Here is an 18,644-nt window from a genome sequence, read left to right as displayed (position 1 = left end):
CTGCAAGAGTTCTCCCCTCCTGAGAGGTCAGCCTCAGTACAGGCCCAGCCTTCAGACCTTTGAGGGCTTCTATCTGGGAACCATGACATTTGAATTACACACATAAGCATGACAGAGACCTGTGCCAGGCCTGAGAGGGGCCCCGTTCTTGCTTCTGCAGCGGGGCTCGGGAAGACTTGTCTTGGGCCCTGCTATAATTATTAGGGCTATAGGAGAGCAACATCCCTACACTTATCACCACCTGGGGAAGGCAGACACCCCAGCTCTGCCGTGGAATGGAGCTGAACTCCCGGGGGACCCTGATGGTTCACTTCCCTCTAGGGTTTGCTCCTGGCTCGCTGGGTTGTTATCCAAAGGAAGATCCTAGGAAGGAGAAAATTCTGCCTTGGCCTCTGAAGACTAATGAACCATATAGCTGAGGAGGGGGTTCTCGGGCTGAGCGTTGAGCTCGCTCTTCAATGGGGCTTGCAGCATGCTTATAACCCCAGAGTCTCATGCTCTTCCTCATCCCCTCTACTCAGGGCCTCACTCCCCAGCCCTCCAGTCCGTAATTCCGGGGCCCACCTGCTGAGCCCCGTGGCGGCTTCACCCTGCAGGCCCAGAGCGTGGTTTGCCGGCGCCTGAGTAAGCCCTGAACAGGCTCCTCCTCCTGGCCAGCAGCCCCGCCAGCATCCAGTGAGGCTGAAAGAACCCAGTCAGCTGAGGCCCCTCCAACTGCCCTCCCCTCCCACCGTGCGGCAGCATCCTCTGGGCAAACAGTGCCTTCTCGCCACACGAGCCCATCTGTCCTGGCTGCCAGGGCCGATTCATGTCAAGCTTGGGTGGATGAGCAGCACCCACAGGGCACGGGCCATGGCGGGCTCCCCAGCTCACCTTCGCACCACAACCTCGGTGTCGCCCAGAGAAGCTGCCCTGAGGCTCAGGAACCTGCCTGTCAGGCCAGGGTGGATGTACCATCCTGGCTCTGCCAGGCCATGAGCTCACTGCCCCCAGCCACAGGGCCTGGCTCTGATCCAGGACTCGGCCTCCGCCCTCTCCCAGCGGTGCCCCAGCCCTGGCCCTGGGTGGGAGGCACCGTCTGTCATCAGAGCTCTACGCATCAGGATCATGGCCACCGGTGCTTTGTCCAGCCTCCTGGGGAGGTGGGGGGCAGGAAGCAACTCTCCTGGCACCCAGGTCCCCTTCCCACCCAATGAAACCAGGAAGTACGTAGGAAAATACAGTCTTTATTGGTCTTCTGAAACAACAAACCAGAAATATAATTTTGCCTTTAAAAATCTTCTGTCTCAGGCTAAAGATACCACCATTGACAATGCCCTCCCCTCCCCCCAGTCCCTTTAGAAAATCCCCAGATCTGGTACCAGCCCGCACGCCAAAAGAAGGAAGACTGTGGCCACGGCCGGGGCCGCCTGGGGTTCCAGTAAGCAGCCCATGCCAGGCGTCCTCTGTCCACCTGCCAGGACTGGCCTCCTCAAAGGCACTCCTCCAGGCCCCCAGCCCACCTCACCCACCCACTGCCGCATGAGCAGGGAGGGTCGGAGTGGGGCACAGGAGCTAGGCCTGCCAACTCCCTCTGCTCAGACCCTTGGCTTCAGGGTTCTTGCTGGCCTCTTCCTGAGCCCCCATCGAGATTCCATCCCAGAGCCAGGGACGAGCCTGATGCCTCCTGAGCCTGTGAGCATGACACCTAGGTACCCACCATCTTCACACTCTGAAGAGGGGCAGAGCTAGGGAGGGGGATAGGTAACCTGGAAAACTTGCACTGCCTTGGCAGCAGGTGGCTCTGTCCCAGACAGGCTCCCCACCCACTCTCTGGTTTGACCCCCGCCTGGGTGCTCTAGGGAGCCACACTGAGCAGACAAAGCCCGGGAACAGAGGCCCCATGCTGGGAGCCTCTGGGCAGCATGTGGCCACCCGCTCCTGCTCCTGGGCTCTGTCTGCGATAAGCTGGCAGGCAATGAGCCTCAGGGGAGCCACCGTGTTCTCTGCCTGCCACCTGCTTTCCCCAGAGGGTGCCACCAATGGCAAAGCACCACCAAGTCCCAGCCCTGAAGTCACAGGCCAGGAGTACTGAAGATGGAGGGTGAGAGGCACAGAGTCACGGTGCCAGGCTGCAGGCTGTGGAGGAATCAATGGGGGCCCCACAGGGCCTGGTGCTGTGAGGTGCGTGGGCAGGACCGAGGCAACACCAGTGGTGTGTGGCTGGGTCCTCAGGAGCCCGCCATGCACACATGCAGCCGCTCCAGGCCCCTGGGTGGTGTCCCGGGAAAGCCCAGCAGGAGAGGTGTGAGAGGGTTACCATGGTGACAGGAGGGCTCCTCCAGTGGCACCACTTTGGCCCACTTTAGAGGATCTCAAAGGATCCTGGTGTTACTGGTTGAGTTCCTTCCTGCTGTTGACTTGAGAAGATTGCAGTGAGCACGCGAGAGGCTCTGTGGTCTCAGGGAGACCCCTGGGGAAGAGCATGTCTCTGCTGTTCGAGTGCTCATAGCCTCGGTCTCCGTGTGACCGTGTGAGTGTGTGTGCGTGTGTGTGTGTGTGTATTAATTCTTTCAATCCATGTGACCGCACTGGTGATGCAATGGGTGTGTGAGTGAATTAGCGAATCCAGGAGCATGTGGTCAGCGTGGCCTATAGCAGATCCAGGGGCATGATGGCGTCGGCCAGGGGTGTATGGTGTTTCTGAGTGCTGGGTCCAGATGGCAGGGCTGGTGTGTTTGCACATTGGTACCAACAGTTGTAGAGCTGGACCAGCCTTCCCACTGCAGGGGTGTTAAGAACGTCTTTCTGGCTTAGGAGAGAGTCTCAGAAATCTACCTTCATCACTCAGATCCCTCCCTCCCCGTCCCCTCAATGCAGGTGAGGTGGGACCAGCAAGGTAGGAAGAGTCACCAGCTATGGCCACCCCAGGGCAGGAAGGGCGACAGGGGAATGCCCAGTCCGGAAGCCTCCTCTTGCACACACCTCCTTGCTTTGCTGTGGCCAGAGCTTAGGGAGATCCCCCACATGTTCCAAAGATTTACTGGCCCAGACAGGAGCATCAGCAGGAGCCCCCAGCACGGTGGCTTTCAGGGAGCCTCAAAAGTGCAGGGAGAGAACCCGGTGTGGCTTGTCTGCTGGAGGGCGGGGAGGAGGGTGGACTCGGGGGGCAGTGGCCAGCGCCGGGTCAAGGTGGGGGCTGTGGCTGAGCAATGCCGTGTGCTCTCCCCGCCCTTCCTACCTGGCCGGGTGGGGGTGGGCGCTCAGGCCACAGAAGAGATCTGCTTCTGGTCCTCGTGCTCGCCCTCGGGGTCCCCCATCAGGGGCTGGCGCTTTTTGAGCTCCCGGTGGTACTTGGCCATGAGGGAGGCGTAGATGCAGCCATAGGCAGCGGCCACCACCATCATGATGCAGACGACGCCGCACACGACCCCTGCGATGATCACCGTGCCCATGGCTCGCCTCACGCTGGCCGGCCGGTGCCTCTGCTTCTGTGGGCAGGCTGTGCTGGGCTCCGGCTCCGGCTCAGCCCCGGGCTTGGGCTTAGCAGGCTCTGGACTGGCCTTGGTGCAGGGTGGCCCAGGAATATCCAGCCCAGCTGAGCTATTCTCGTCCTCCAGCTGGGAGCAGTAGTTGAACATCTCCATGGGGACCATCCGCATGTCCTTCCCCCTCAGCTCCTTGGGCAGGGTGCAGGCAAGCTGGTCCAAGCGTCCCCCTACATGCAGAAGAGAAAAAGAGGGGCTGACCAGGCATCTAGAACTTGCACTCCCTCTCCCCATCCCCAGCTCCCCAAAACGGAAGCCCCAGAAGGTAGTTTTTATCAGCAATGTAGTCAATCCTGGAATCACCATCTATAGAAGAGGAAGCGGAGGAGGGAAAACAGCATTGATTGAGCCAAGTCCACAGTGAGTTACGTATATCGTGCCATTTCATCCTCGCAGAAGCCATGTGAAATGGATATTGTCTTCATTCCCATTTTGTAGAGAAGCACGCAGCCACTTCCATCCGGCCTGTCCTCTCCCGGGCCAAACGGACCCACAGAGTAAGGCAGTGCTAACATGGGGAGGTTCCTAGGAAAGGGCTGTCATTAGAGAGCTGAGCGTCCCTGCCACACTCTCTGCCCCCGAATCTGCCTGCTCATCACCTGTCTGTGAGCCCAGGATACCGTTCTCAACACAGCATCTTATCCTTCTAGGGTTCTTACCTCTCACTCAAAGGACAGCAGTCAAAACCCACTGCCCCTGCCGCTGCCCCTCCACGCAAGACCTTTTGGTTGCCTAAGAATGGGCAGCTCCCTTCCTGGCGTAGAGAGGAAAAGAGTTGGGCAGGAATGTTCTCCTTCTCCTCCTTAGGAGCAATCCAATGGCCCCATCGGTGCCCCAACCACAGCCCTGTGAGTACAAAGGCATCTGGAGGGGGAATCCTGGAGGCACACGAGGCCAAGGAGAGGAGGCTGGTGTTGATGAGGAGGTGTGGGTACCTGGGCGCACGGGCTCGCCAGGATGTCTTCATGATGATGGTGGAGGCTGGCTCGGACAGAGGGAGACACAGATGCAGGACAGGGCTGGGGTGAGAGAGAGGGTGGTTGAGGACAATAATCTGTCTAGACCTCCCCTAGGAACTGAAAGTTGGATTCTGGCCCTCTTTCAGCTCCCAGTGAAATCTGGATGCAGGCACTAGACCCCCTGCTGAAAAGATGCAGGCTGCAGCCACTCTGTCACTGGCAGCTCCCTCTGCAGCCCATCTGCCGCAAGTCTCCTCATACAATAGGCATCAATCTTTCCCTGGGATGCCGATGGAAATATTCCAGGATTTTGTTTTTAAGAAATGCAATGTTGAAAGCAACTCTGCTATTGAAAAAGTCTGAAAAATGCACATTCTCATGGCATGCATTTTTGTGCTGGGAATTCAGTTCCCGGTGACCACAGGAGAGGAGGGTCTGAAGACACCTGGCCTAGTTCCCCTGTGCGGCTGACACCTCGGTGGCCTGCAGCAAACCTCACATCCCAGGAACATGTATCAGTGCTGCCTGGGGACGCAAAGCTGGGTGCTGACAGGGTTGCAGCCTCATTTCCCTGCTGGGAAGACCCAAGGTTGAATCCTGGCTGTGTCATCTTGTGAAAATTATTTAATTTATTTAATTACTTATGAGTTTTAGTTTTCTTAGCTGTAAAATAAGAAGGTCTATCTCAATTAGCTGCTGTAAGGTTTAAAACCATGTACATGAAAAGACATTGGTAAACTGGAAACTATATAAGTAGTAATCATTATTTCCCCGCTCATGAAAATGGGGGAAATGATCATAGTGACTAACATTTTGTGGCACTTTATAGTTTGTAAAACATTTTTAATTAACTAACACAGGAGAATTTCATGGAAATAATTGAAATTGTGGCTGGAGATGAAATGAAAGTAGTAAGACTTTAACAAAAAGCATTGGCATTATTTTCACCACTTAAATGTTGATTCCTTAGCCCAGCAAACATTCATTGAGCATCTTCTTCGTGCCAAATGGTGTTTCAAGTCCACTTAGTATTTGATTATTACCAGGAAGTGAACGGATAAATGGACGTTTTTTTGAGGACTCACTTTGTGCTGGGCACCTCTCAAGCCACGTTCCGTGCATTGCCACATTTAATTCTCACAATGACCCTAGGAAATAGATATTGTTTCCTTCCCACTTTACAGACAAGGCCCTGCCACAGCAAAAGGGTAACCAGCTTTCTCAAGATCACACAGCTGGCAGGTGGCAGAGCCGAAATTCAGACGCAGACCTGGCCCTCCTCACCACCGTCTTGCGCACCCTCCTCTCCCATGTCATGGGATCATGTCATAGGCCATTACAGCACTTTCCCATATTAAAGAAAAGGGGAAGGGAAGAAAGTAAAGCCTAACCCATTTGACTTCTTCTTAAAGTTTGGATAATAAAACTTGGGAGAGGAAGTTGGCACTGTCACCAAAAGGAAGATTTGGTTTTACTGAGGATTCATTCTATTCCCCTCTCATGTAAGGGGAGATGTTTAAGAGATGGCTGTATTCTTCAGAAGAAGAGCTGTTTTTCTCCCTCCTTCTACCACACTGGGGAAGCCCACAGGCAAACCTGGTGGGATACAAAGCCCAGGTGTCTTTACTGCCCTTATGTAACCTAAGAAAGGGAGATCCAGTTCAGTGAGTCCTAGGAGAAAGTGGGGAGCTGGCTGGGGGAGGGGATGCAGAGCAGGGAGGGGAGGGTGGGGGTGGAGGGAGCAGCACCAGCCTCTCTCCCATTGGCAGGAAGGGTGATGGCTCATGTGAGGGGAGGCTTGTGACTTTTCTAGCCGAGCTGGCACAGAGGCAGGGTCGCCCCCTTCTTTCCCCTGGCCTGCTCTCTGAGTCAGCACCCAGCCACCAGGAGGAAAGTGTGGGGCCAGAGGTGATCGTCCCAATCCCTCAGGCCCCAGCAGGGCCGGCTGTGCTCACCTCGGTAGGAGAACCACTCCATCCAGTGTTTGAACTCACGCAGGTTACAGTCACACTCCCAGGGGTTATCCCCGACCTGCAGCAGCTGCAGGTTTGCCAGGGGTTCAAACGTCAGCCGGTCCAGATTCTGCAGACGGTTGGAGCGGAGCGAGAGGGAGCGCAGAGCCAGGAGCCCGTCGAAAAGGCCAGGGGGCAGCTGGGCCAGGCCGTTGATGGACAGGTCCAGGTGGCGGAGCAGCGGCGAGCGCCGCAGCAGGTCCCTGTCCAGGGTCCTGATGCTGTTATTGCGCAGCTGAAGCTCAGTGAGATTCGTCAGGTCCCCGAAAATGGAGCGGGGCAGCCGGTCCAGGAAGTTGTTGGACAGGTCCAACCGCTGCAGGCTGGAGAGGTTGGCGAAAGCCCAGCTTGGCAGGGCACTCAGCTTATTGTTCAAGAGCAAGAGGGTTCGGGTGGCTGCGGGCACGTCTGGGGGCACCGTGGTGAGGCCTAGGCCACTGCAGTCCACCTCCAGGCTGCGGCTGTCACACTTGCAGGAGAAAGGGCAGGTGGGGAGGGCCTCCACAGCATACAGGGCAATCCAGCAGGTGATCCCTTGGTGGGAGGGACAGACGGGGGAAAGAAAGCAATAGGACAGGTCACCACCTCCTGCTTCTCTTCCCTCCTTTCTAGCTCATAACAGGCTCTTGGCTTTATCTCCTTTGGCACAAGCCACAATCAATGCATAAACATTTATTAACCACATAAAAGCATAATTAACAAATCCAAAGCCACTTCCATATTAATGGACATCACACAGTGTCTGCAGGGCGCCCTGCCTTGCCACACATCTGGCAGAGAAATCACTTGAGTGGAGAATGACCCTGCAGACTCAGCCAGAGCCCAGAGACAAGCCATGCTGGTGCAGTGATAGGAAGCTCACAGGGCCTCCCACAGTCATCTCCCGGGGAGCTTGGGTCTCACTGACACCATGGATGTTGACACAAGAAAGGAGATAAGGTTGTCAGAGAAACCTGCTCCCATGCCCTCTCCCAGTGTCACTGCCGGGACAGAGTTTCTCTTTCCCAGGGAAAATGGCCAGACTGCTGGCTCCCTCCCCTCTGTGGCCCACCCCAACTCTGGAGCTGTGTGTGGAAAGGCGAGAGCACAAAACAGCACTCCTAGCCCTGTCCTTCACAGCGTCCCAAGTGCTGTTATGTTGCCATGAATCCCACACCCATGATGACGCCAGCAGTTTGGCATGAGGATTTAGAGCCCAGGCTGTGCACCTAGGGTCCCACTGTGGGAGTGACAGGCTAAGATGTACAAACCCACTTCAACATTGACAAGTCATGGGGCCCAGGACACATTCCACTTTAACCCCCACCCTAAAGCCATCTAGGCTCTCAGCCTGGGCTTCTGTTCCTAGGGGCTACAGGGCAGCATTCCTGCACCATGGCCCGATTAACAGAATTCCTTTCCTGGTCCCATCTTTTGCCCAAGACCCTTCTGCATAGCGAGCATGGGGTCCTGTCTGTAGGGCTGGGAGAAGTAACCCTCAGAGAACAATCACATCAGAGCAGTGCCTTCCATTGTGCAGCAGCCCTTTCCAATAGTGGCCTCAAAAACCCCTAAGTGTCCTCCTGAGTAGCAGAGAAGCCTGCTCATCGTGAAAGAGAACTGGGAAGAATTCAAAATAGTTCAGCCCCACCAGGTCAGCCCAGCCAAGGTCAGTTCCACCCAGCCTAGAGAAAAGACCCCAGCCAGAGAACTGATGGAGAAGTTCAGACCCAGCTCACAGCCCATCGGCCCACCCCGACATGGGACCTGGGACCTGGCTGTCCCACGTCCGGGTGGGCCGATGGGCTGTGAGCTGGGTCTGAACAGCCTTGAGTCTTGTCCAGTAGGGGTCTGGGTGTCTGCTGTCCCAAAGGGTGGAGCTTGAAGGAATAGGATGAGACTCTCCCCTTCCCTGCCTGGAGGATCGATGACAGCTGAGAGCTGACACGTGGCTAGATCTAGCCCAGGCCTCCCTGCAGCCTAACAGCGAGCCTCACTGTTCTTGGTGAGAAGTGAGCACAGGCACAGCCATGGAAGCCACCGGAGACCCTTTTTCTGGCCATCTTGTGTTACCTCATGTCTCCGCTCACCCTCTCACCCCTCTGAGCCCGTCTGCTACCAGATCAGCCAGCCCCATACCACCACCCCAAGCCATTTGAAAATCAGCATTCTTCAGACTTGACTTTCCCCAGGAAATAAAATCCAACCCATTCAGCTCCCTCTCAAAAGGATCTGCATCACCAGAAGCCGCTCGCCCCTCCCAGAGAAGGGCCTGACAGCAGGCCAAGAGAGCAGCTGCGGAAGAGCGACTCCCTGCCCCCCGCCACCTCCCTGGAGACCAGGGTGGCATAAAAGCTCCAGTGACAAGAAAACATAAGCCCGTATTGCGAGGTGTTGAGTGATTCTAGAATGAGGTTGAAAGGACATCTGAGTCACTCAGGGGCCAGCCTCTCTCACATGGTGAATAATTCAGGCTGCCCGTGTTGGGTGCTGGATCAGAGCGGGAAGTCAGGCGGAATGCCGTCCCGCGGGGCCGTTTCCTCCCTGCCGCCGCGTAGCCTTGGGCAGACCAGCCCTTGCTGACCTGGTCCCTTTGCCACATATAAAGAGAATTCTCAGGGCTCCTTTCACCCTGACAGCTGCCAAGTGTTGCCTTCATTCACGCTTCCTCCCCTTTTTGGTAAATGGACGGCTCAGTCTGCCTATAGGCAGGAGGGGTTGGACCCACTCCCCAAAGTCTCTTCCAGCGCCGCATCCCACGAGCCCGCTAGGTCCTCTACTGAGAGTTGGGAAAGCGGAGGCATAAGGAGCATAAGAGACATCTCCAAGCTGACCCAGCTCCTGGCCGAGGCCAGCCAGGGGGGCAGTTCCCCACGGGAGCAAAAGGGCTCGCTGCAGTCTGTGACACAGGCCGACAAGCTCAGGCACCAGTGAGGCTGTTTAAGACTCAGCAGGCCTGCATTCCAGCAGAGCTCTTCTCCTACTGGGGACCCCAGCAAGCTCACAGAGACTTACCTGGGGGAGGTAGAACAACTGTCGTGGCCTCCAGCTCCAGGTCTAACCACTCAGCACTCAGCGGCGACTCTGACTGGCAGGGATGCTGTCACCGTGGGCGTGACCCTGGCTTCCCAGAACATAGCCTCAGGTACCCCAGGAAGATCTGGCGTAGGCCTCCCTGCAGCCTGAGTGTGGCTAAGGTCCCATATGGCGCTACCTACAGTCACCTCGGCACCCCCACCCCACCCACACCCTCCTCCGGGGCCAGGGGTGTACTCACAGGAGACCTGCCTCCACTGCAGGGCGAGCCTGCCCCTCTGCTCAGGGCTGCTGCCCGGCGCCAGCATGGTGAGGCCCACGGCTCTCCGGGCCCTGTCGCTCTGGGGAGAGAGGAGCCCCTGGGTGCGCCGCCTGTCAGTCCTGAGGGAGGGAGGAGCACTGAGCACAGGCAGGCGCGGGAGCCCCGTTCCAGCCCAGGGGTTAGGGAGAGGGCCCGGGTGTCTCTTTACACTCCTCATGCCCTCTCCTGTTCCTCTCAGTTATGATTCCCTGGGTGGGGGAGAAAGAGGAGCCAGGAAGCCTTCAACCCCCTGGGGTGGGGGCGGAGCAGGCTTCGGCTTTCCAGGAGCCCGAGGGTCAGGCACAGTGCTGCAAAGCTGGGGGTGCACCCATGTGCCTACCCAGCCTCATCTGCCTTCTTGTTGCCTCCCGAGCATGTTGATCACTCAGATGTTTTCATGGCAACCTGGTCTCCCATCTGGGCATTCCTTGAGTTATGGGTGGAGAAACTGAGGTCATCTCTCCGAGGTGAGCAGAGTGAGGTCACAGGCCACAACTCTCACCTGTCCCTGGAGGCTCCCCTCACCTGGGTCCCAGTTTCTCCAGCCCCGCCACAGCTCACCATGGCCCGAGGGAGGCAGGGGCCAGGCCCTTGGCAGCTGCAGCCGTGTAGGGTGTGAGCCGCTGGATGGCCTGCTGCTTCCCCCTGCACCACCGACGCCCACGCAGAGGTGAATAGCAGCACTCTGTCTTCCGCCAGCCGGGCTATAATAAGACTCATCAGCTCAGGGGTTCATGCTGCGGCAGCTGCTAGGAAGAGACAGGGACACAAGGAGAGGTGAGAACGCAGAGTAGGGGCGCTGAGGCGGCCAGGGTGCAGAAGCAGGCTTCCTTCACGGGGGACAAGGGGGCACTTACCCTTTCTAGGGTCTGCCCCCCAGTGTCTCCCAACTGGGACACAGGCTGTGTGCTGGGGTCTCCACTTCCTTCCAGATGGGAGGCCCAGGCTTCCAGCCCATCAGAGAGGGGGACAGGGGACTGGCATGTGTTTACCTGCTGCAGCTGGCAAGGGCAGGGATGGGCAGGGAGGGAGGGAGGATGCCCGCACCCCTCTCCTTCGCCCTCCACGGGCTCCCTGCGTCAGCCCACTGCTCCAGGTGGCTCCCAGCCTCTGACCTTCCTTGGTTGCCAGATTTGTCCCTGGGTAATTCCTGGTTGCAGCCTCCCTCTCCCTGCCCCCATGGGCCTATGTAATTCTGGGAGCCCAGGAGACAATATCAGAGTGAAAAAGACAGGCCCAGAGGTGGATGGAGCTGCCGAGAAGCTTCAGTGCTGAGCCCAGAATCTTGGCCTGTCTGTGCAGGTTTCCCCTCGGGCATTAGGGTCCTGCTGCAAACCCTGTTGCCCCCATCTTCTCCTCTCTGGTCCCCTCGGCCCCTCCCTCCTTGGGTGCTCCTCAGGCGGCCACAGCAGTGCTCAGTTAGAACAGGACAGTCGGCTCTGCCCCCGGCAAGGGCAGCCTGCTGAGGAGCGGAGTGCTGCCCTCTCGGCTGTCTTTCCTCCCCTTCCCCCAGGCAGCGAGGGTGCCAGTCTGCCGAAGGCCCTGCAGGCGTTGGCAGAGGGGTCACAAGACTGGGCACAGATGTGGGATTGCAGGCAGCCCAGGTGCCCATGCAGCCTTCAGGTGGACCCACGTCCCTGGCATGAGGGGTGGAGGAGCCCCTGAGCGTGGTGCTGTCATGGTTCTCTAACCACTCTCTCAAGGCCAGGCTCCAGTGGGCTCCTGGTGCCAGTTGGCAGGGGTGGGGGCTCTGGGTTCAAATCTCTGGTCCGTTCTTTAAACAAACTGCTTAAAGCCTCTGGGCCTCAGCTTCTTTCTGTCTAGAAATGGTGACCACCATACCTGCTTGGTGGAGTTTCTATGAGGATCAATCTAGTGAAGGGAAGAGAGTTGACACACCCAGTGCCCATCACCATGGAAATTCAGGCAGAGGCTCCTGCTCCTAGCTCGGACTTGAGCCCAGTACAGGCGTGAGGGAGCAGCAGTTCCTCCCTCCAGAGGAGAGGGGTGTCAGCAGCAGGTCTATTGTGACGGCTTTCTTTCCCGATCCCACCAACCTCCCCTGTGAGGTTGTTTCTCATTCCTGAGCACCCCAGGCCTGTGGAGTCTATGTATTTCTGCCCCACACCTACGGCCCTCACAGGCCTGCCTTCAAACAGCAGCGTCCACGCTGTCTGTCCCTCGAACCCTGACCTTCAGCACAATCTCTCTTACTCAATCAAGAATGTCCATATCAAGAGCTCACAGTCCACGGCCACCCAAGGCAGAGATGTTGATCACTTGTCCAAGGTCACATGGTAAGTCCGGGACTGGATTGCAGGTTTCAGAGCCAGGCTGCTCATCACTCCCTGGCGACTGTCACCCAGCAGTGGCCCTTTCAGGGAGATACTTATGTGTGCACAGAGCAGGGCACACACACAGGCCTCCCAGACCTGTGCTTGGAGCTCTGTACACAGCACGTGATGCAAACACACACCCACAGAGAGCTGTGCAGCTAGGTATGTGCTAACATACATGTGCCCACATGCTTGCACACATGCACACACGCACCTGGCTGGCAGCACTCCAGCATTTCTCAAATGCCAACACTCAGGCAGCTGAGTGAGATGCCTCTAAGTTCCCAAATGCCCCCAACAGACAGATGTGTAAGCCGCCTCCAGCCTGGAACTAAGGTCTAGAGAGAACCCCTGCAGGGCAGTCCCTAACCCATAAGACACCTCCTCTGCTCAGGGCCCATGTTGAGGCCGGATTCCCCATCCAGGTGTCTGCTCCCACTCCTTCTGGCTTGCCGCAGGCAGATAGGTAGTGGAGAAGCCCTCCCACCCAAGCTCAGGCCAGTTTCCACCTAAGGCTTCTGCCTCCCCTGGATAGGCTCCTCTTTTGCATCCCACCTCACCCTTTCCCGTCCCTCAGTGTCTCCCACACTGTGAGCCCAGGGGTTAACCAGCAAACAGGCTGGTGAAGGCGGCCTCTTGTGCAGGTCTGGAGGTCCCATCTTCAGCCTCGAATGGGATGTCACCTGCACAAGTCCGGCAAGTCCCCACAATGCAGACCCACAGGTGTTGTCTTGCAAGGTGGCAGGACACTGTTGATCCTGGTATTGTTTAGAGAAATGTGATGAAAACAAGGCCCCCAGGTCCATGCGGATTTGCCTTGTGCTCTCTTAGCAGCTAATCCTGCCTCCCTGGGTCCCTTGGGCTTCCTCCTGGACACCAGGGCCTTCCCGAGAGCAGGAAAAATAGCGCAGCTTGCAGGGAACACCAGTCATATGTGTGTGGCACCACAGAAGGACTCCTAGAGAGAGGTGGGGCTGCAGCCAGCACTCCCTAGTTCCTTAGCCTCTCTGCCTACCAACACGCCTCCATCCAAAGGACCCTTCCCACCCCCAGAAGAGTGGAGCCTCCTTAAGGAAAGGGGGTGACCTACATTGGGAAGCTTGGAGAGCAGCTGCCGCAGCAGGCACTGACAGCTGCTGAAATGAATTCACAGTCTGGGAGGGAAGTCCCTACCCAGGGTGCAGCATGGGGGACAGCGAGATCTCCTGTCTGCAAGTCCCATGGCCTCATCCACTCTGGATGCTGGGCCTGCTCCTAACCCAGTCCTAGAGACAGGGAGGCCAAAGATAAGGGGCTAGGCCTCCACGGAGTCCCTGGCCTCCCTTCCAGAGAGAGCCAGGATTGGAGAATGGGGCTGAAGAGCTCAAAGCAGTCAAATGAGGAACTCTGGAGGGCCAGAAACATGGGGCTTTGAGTGTAGCCCATTGCAACTCAAAGTGTGGTCCATGGACCAGCGGCATTGGTCTAGCTTGGGAGCCTTGTAGGAAGGTAGTCTCAGGGCCCACCCAGAATGACTGAGTCAGAATCCGCATTTTAACAAGATCCCCAGGCGATTTTCATGCATATTTGAGTTTGATACGACTAGGCCGGGCACATCTCAGCAGGGCAAACGGCCACCGAGGAGACCATGCTGGCCTGTCCCTGAGCCTCCAGGACCCACTGAGAAGCTAACTGGGACCTGGGGAGAAAAAAATTACCACAGTCACAAACCTGTGTAGTTTTCTGAATCCTTGTAACAACTCTCTGAGGTTAGTGTTCTTGTTACTATCATTTTGCAGATGGGGGAAACTGAGGCAGCAGAAATGAAATAACTCACCTAAAGTTAGGCAAATGGAATCATATGGCTCTGAGCCCGAGCTCTCTGGCTCCTAACTCAGTTGTCTGTCTGCTTACACGTGGGGGTTACTTGTACAGGAAAGGCAGAGGTAGGAAAGGAAGATGCCGCCTTTCCTCTGAACGGTCCTCTGCAGTGTCCACGGCATTGCCTGATCCACTCCCGCTGGAGCTGAGAAGGCAGCTGTTTTTGTCCCCATTGCCCTGATGAAGGAACAGGCTTTGTGACTTGCTGGACTGAGATGCAAGCAAGACAGGTTCTCCTCTTCCCAGCCTCTCTTCTTGAAGTCCTGGGAGGCCAAGATCTTACGGAGGGTGGGGGACTTTCTAGAAACCTTTCTGGCTGGGGGTTGTGTGCTGAGGTGAGGGGAGTAGGCCGGAGCTCTGTTCTGGGGGAGCCAAGGCTGGGGAGGCCATGGGGGAGCAGGAGGCCCCAGTAGGAGCAGGGGGTTCCACGTGCGGAGCTGAGTGGGCTGTAGCCACCCCAGGAGACTGGGAGTGGGAGCTGCCTCCCTGCTAGCACCCCACTCGGCCCCCTCAGAGCACGGAAGAGCCGCACGCACTCACTCACTGCAGAGAGCTAGGTTGGGACGGCAGGAGCCTGGACCGCTCCATGCACCTGCCCCTTCCATTTCTCCTCAGATGGAGGTTAATTAATCTAGTCTCAGACTCTAGCTAGAAACCTCCAGCACACTCACCACAGACCTGGTGTCCGCACCCTTCCTCTCAGGCTTCTGCGCATGTCTATCCCTCCACATCAAGCATCCAAGACACACAGCCAGATAATGCCCATCGGGCCTCCACCTCTGAATTCCTGACTCCTGGGCCATCACACTAGCCCTAGGGTGTGCCCACTCCCCTGGTATCTCCCCTTGGTCAAGGGTCCATACCCCTCAGCATGGAAGAGTCACAGAACTCAGGGGTAAAGGGGGCATTTGCAGCCTACTCTGCTGCCCCCTTCACTCTGCAGAAGGCCAGAGAGAGGCAGAGCCACGACTGGGCCCACACCCTGGGCCTGCAGGGGCCGTGCCCTTCCACCAACCCCAGGAAGGCTGAGAGGGAGCCCGGAGAGTGGCCAGCCAGAGCCCCGGGCCAAAGACGGCCCGAGATTCCATGTGGCCAGGATGCAGGGGAGGCTGCCATGGCCGTCTAGGCTGGGCTCCGCCTACCGCTGCCTGTCTGGGCACCCAGGCCCTCTAGGACACCTGCCCATCACCCCCATCACACACACTGCCCAGGCAGCAAGGAACCAGGTTTTAAAAATCTCTGTATTTGTACTTGGAACAGCCATATACCCTCCTGGTTCATTTTAAAACACATGCCCCATCCTCACCCCCAGCCTCCTGCACCCCCGTTTCCTTGTCAAATATTCTCAATCTCAAACAGACCCTCTGGGAAGCAGAACAGAGAAGCCTCCTGAGTGGCCCCTCATGGGAGCTGCTCCCTGACATGAAGGAGGCTAAGGTGTCCACTGGGCCCTGGGGCCGGGCTCAGGGTGGTGTTCCCAGGCAGGGCACAGGAGGCTTATCTGGGGGAAAAAGGAAGACCAGAGGGGCAGACAGCCTCTATGCTGGCTCCTTTCTCCTCTGCCCACCCCCAGAACTCCCAGACACCCCCAACCATCACATACATGCCATCCCCTCCTCCTTCCTACACTGCCCACTGAGGCCATAGCAGCCCAGAGGCGGCCCCTGGGCTCTGGTGCCTGGGAAACGGGAGCAGAGTTTGCTCCTCGTGGGCCCAGACAAGCTTCTGTCAAACCCCAAAGACACCAGATCGGCTGCTTAAGCAGCCTCTCTCCTTCCCCCTCCCCGCGGGCCTGGCTTTCCTGGTCTCCCTCGTTTGGCAGTGCTGAGACTTTCTTTCTGCCGGTGGGGAGGTGGGGGTGGGAAGAGCTGGGCTCTTCTTGGCAGCTCGGAAGCTGCTGTCGGGTTTCCCTACCAGCTGGACTTCCCCCGCCTCAGCTCCACGTGCTCGGCTCCCTCCCCGCCCCCACCTGAGGCAGTTATCTAAGCTGCAGGGGTGTCATCTGAGTCACAAAGAGGCACTGCCCAAGTAGCCCTGACAGCCGGGTGCCAACACCCCCCAGAAATGTGGACAGCTTGGGGGTGGGGGAGAGACAGGGCCGCCAACTGGAAGCCAGCCCCAGACCTGCAGGGAGGTGCAGGAATGTGAACTTCCGACTCCTGGTCAGGCTGCTCCTCTCTCCAGCACTGTCCAAATGGGTCTGGGGGATTGAGAGCAACTGTCCCGCTCTACTCAGGGTGTCCATGCCCCCTGCGTGGGTCAAGAAGCCAGGCAGGCCTGGCCCCGCTGTGTACCCCCCACCCAAGCTCAGTGTCCAGCCCCCACTAAGGCTCCCTGACCCATTTGCAGATGAACGGCTGGGTGCACAGCTGTGGGACACCCCAGCAGGTTCTCACGGGCCTGGTTCTCCTGTCTTGCCCTTGGGCTAGCAGGGAAGGGCTGCGATACTTCTCTCTCCTGCCCACTCCCAGCCTCACCCTCCCCAGGGAGGCTTCATGCACAGCTGCGTGGACCCATTGCTCATCTGGGGAAGGGTTCCTCCACACCCTTGTCCAAGGACAGCCACCTGCAGGCAAGCTATAGGGAGGCCCAGGACCTGGGTCTGTGCCCATGCCTCTGACATCCAGGACCTCCACCCTGCCACCCTCCACCCCAAGCCTTCCTCTGACCTGGCCCTGTCCCCAGCACCTGGCTGCCATCCCAACCGCTTCCCATGACCCCTGAGTTTCTTGGGGCTGTCTGTGCAGAGCCGGGCACAACGACAGCACAAGGCTCTTGGCTGCTTCTCCCATGCTGCAGGGACCGGTTTCTATGCCACCCGGGACTGTCATCTGGCGCCAGCGCTGCCCTCCTCCCCACTTCCCAGCAGAATCCACAGCTCTTGTCCCCAGCACTGTGGGCTCAGAGTTCCCAGTGTCGTGCACCTTTGGGATGCTCAGGTGCCTGAGCCCGAGCAGCTTCTTCGGCCCCAGCAATTGCCTGCAGGTAGGAAGCAACTGCAGCTATTCCTGCAGGGCAGAGATGGCCGGTGCCCACTTCCCATGCCCCGACCACCCCCTGTCCCCACCAACCCTCCATTCCTTCCTACCAGCCACTCGGTACTCACCCGTCTTTACTCTGACTGCAAACGCCTTCAATCAGGTGGCTCTCAACCCTCCAGTAAGACCCTCCTGGGATTCCTATAGAAATCCAGACACCACCGGCAGGCAGAGCGCAGTGGGCACTGGTGCCAGAGTCTCCACTCAGCAGGAGCAGCGGCTGGCACGTAGCACACAGCACCAGGAGGTGGACTGCTTGTGGCAGACGGGGGACGGGGCTGCTGGGTCAGTCACAAACTGAGAAGGAAAGAGAGGGATGGAGGGAGAGAGAGAGGAGAGAGGGAAGAAAGGGGCGAAGGAGGAGAGCGCACGCGTGTGCGCGAGCAGCGAGCCAGAGTGGAGCGGGGAGTGACAGCTGGGGTGCATCTGTGATGACAGCGGCAGCAGCACACACAGGCGCACACCAGAGGCACCACGGCCGCGAGGGCAGCGCTCACCCTGGCCACGCTCACATTTCAGTGGAAAAAGGCGCCTGTGGATGAATCGCTGCCGACCACAGGGAGGAGGAAAGCGGTTTCACCACCACCTCCATCTTCCATCCTGCGCCTCCAGGCTCTCCCTCACCCTCCGGCTGCACCTGTCTTCTGTGCCTCTCTCCTCTCTTCCCCTCCATCTGGGGAAAGAGGGACAGGCGCAGACACAGAGCAAGCGGCTGACTTTTGTTCTGATGGAGGCCCCCCTGGGAAGCTGGTCTTTCTTCTGTTTTAGAGACATGCAAGGCAGAGTCTCCCATCCTGCCTGAGAGAAGGAAAAACTGAAACCTTCTCTCGGTCATACAAAAGAAGGGTACACAGGCATGTCCATGTGCCAGATGGCCCTACAGGAAAGGGCCCTGAGCCCCCACAAAGCCAGGGATCACATGGTCATGCAGAGGTCACTGAGCCTCAGGGTCTGACCACCCGACGCCAGGACTACTTAGGGAAGCAGAATGCCAGAGTTGGCAGGCTGGGAGTTTGGGCACAGGGCAGCCTGCAGCAGCAGCCTGCAGACCGTTCTCAGTGCCAGGGATAAGCTTGGCTTCTCAGGGCTCCTTGCTCTTATCTGTGATGGGTCAGGCATGCGAAGGGAAGAGACTGTCATTCAAGAACTTGGTGGCCTCTTTCTTAACCAATCAGGACAAAGCAAGTCAGAAAAATTGATATCCTAAGAGATGGGAAGTGGCTGATCTGAAGGCCAAGTGAGTCAGGGACCAAGCTAGAGGGGAGCCAGGGCCCCACCAGCCTGGAGCATGAACCCTAAATCCCCCTTCCTTTGCGTCCACTGCCTGTAGACAGATGAAGCACCGTGCTAGCGATATATCACCGTGTCCTATGTCCCTCTTCCATTTTGCCTGCTTTGCTGGGGGGATTCACAGCCAGGACTGGGGTGGGGGTAGAAGAACCCCCTGGACTCAGGATGCCCCTAGAAGGATGCTCCTGCACACTCCCTTCTGTCCGTTCTGCCGGGTCCCCGGGCAGCACAAGGCTTGAGCTGCAGTGTCTTTTACCTCTGGGGAATCCCGCCTCTGACCTCTCATGCTGGTGCCTCCCACACATC

The 18,644-nt window shown here is 57.8% G+C and overlaps 2 protein-coding genes across 3 annotated transcripts in view; one reads left to right on the top strand and one right to left on the bottom strand.

Moving 5' to 3' along the window:
• CACNA2D4 (calcium voltage-gated channel auxiliary subunit alpha2delta 4) overlaps positions 1–18,644 on the top strand; it is a 129,771-nt gene that overhangs the window by 84,035 nt on the left and 27,092 nt on the right. The window lies entirely within an intron of this gene.
• LRTM2 (leucine rich repeats and transmembrane domains 2) lies at positions 1,207–17,690 on the bottom strand. 2 transcript variants are annotated; one of them, XM_009424604.5, is made up of 5 exons: positions 17,117–17,690; positions 10,376–10,563; positions 9,755–9,894; positions 6,442–7,032; positions 1,207–3,697 (listed from the first exon to the last, which is right to left on the bottom strand). In XM_009424604.5, the coding sequence occupies exons 3-5, from the start codon at positions 9,819–9,821 to the stop codon at positions 3,243–3,245; spliced, it is 1,113 nt and encodes a 370-aa protein (XP_009422879.3). In that variant the 5' UTR covers positions 9,822–9,894; positions 10,376–10,563; positions 17,117–17,690; the 3' UTR covers positions 1,207–3,242. The 2 variants fall into 2 exon arrangements, with proteins under 2 accessions (XP_009422879.3, XP_001153047.3); XM_001153047.7 differs by having other exon boundaries at positions 10,376–10,560.

This window comes from Pan troglodytes, chromosome 10 (genome assembly GCF_028858775.2).
Source record: "Pan troglodytes isolate AG18354 chromosome 10, NHGRI_mPanTro3-v2.0_pri, whole genome shotgun sequence".
NCBI lineage: Eukaryota > Metazoa > Chordata > Mammalia > Primates > Hominidae > Pan > Pan troglodytes.
The sequence above is the reverse complement of the archived record's forward strand: the minus strand, read 5'-3'. Positions and strand labels throughout refer to the sequence as shown.

Excerpts from the sequence above, each read along its gene's own strand:
- LRTM2 (XM_009424604.5), bottom strand. The coding sequence starts at position 9,821 with ATGCTGGCGCCGGGCAGCAGCCCTGAGCAGAGGGGCAGGCTCGCCCTG. Across the intron at positions 7,033-9,754 it reads GCAGTGGAGGCAGGTCTCCT|GGATCACCTGCTGGATTGCC; the intron begins GTGAGTACACCC and ends CCTCCCACCAAG. Across the intron at positions 3,698-6,441 it reads GGAGTGGTTCTCCTACCGAG|GGGGACGCTTGGACCAGCTT; the intron begins GTGAGCACAGCC and ends TTCTGCATGTAG.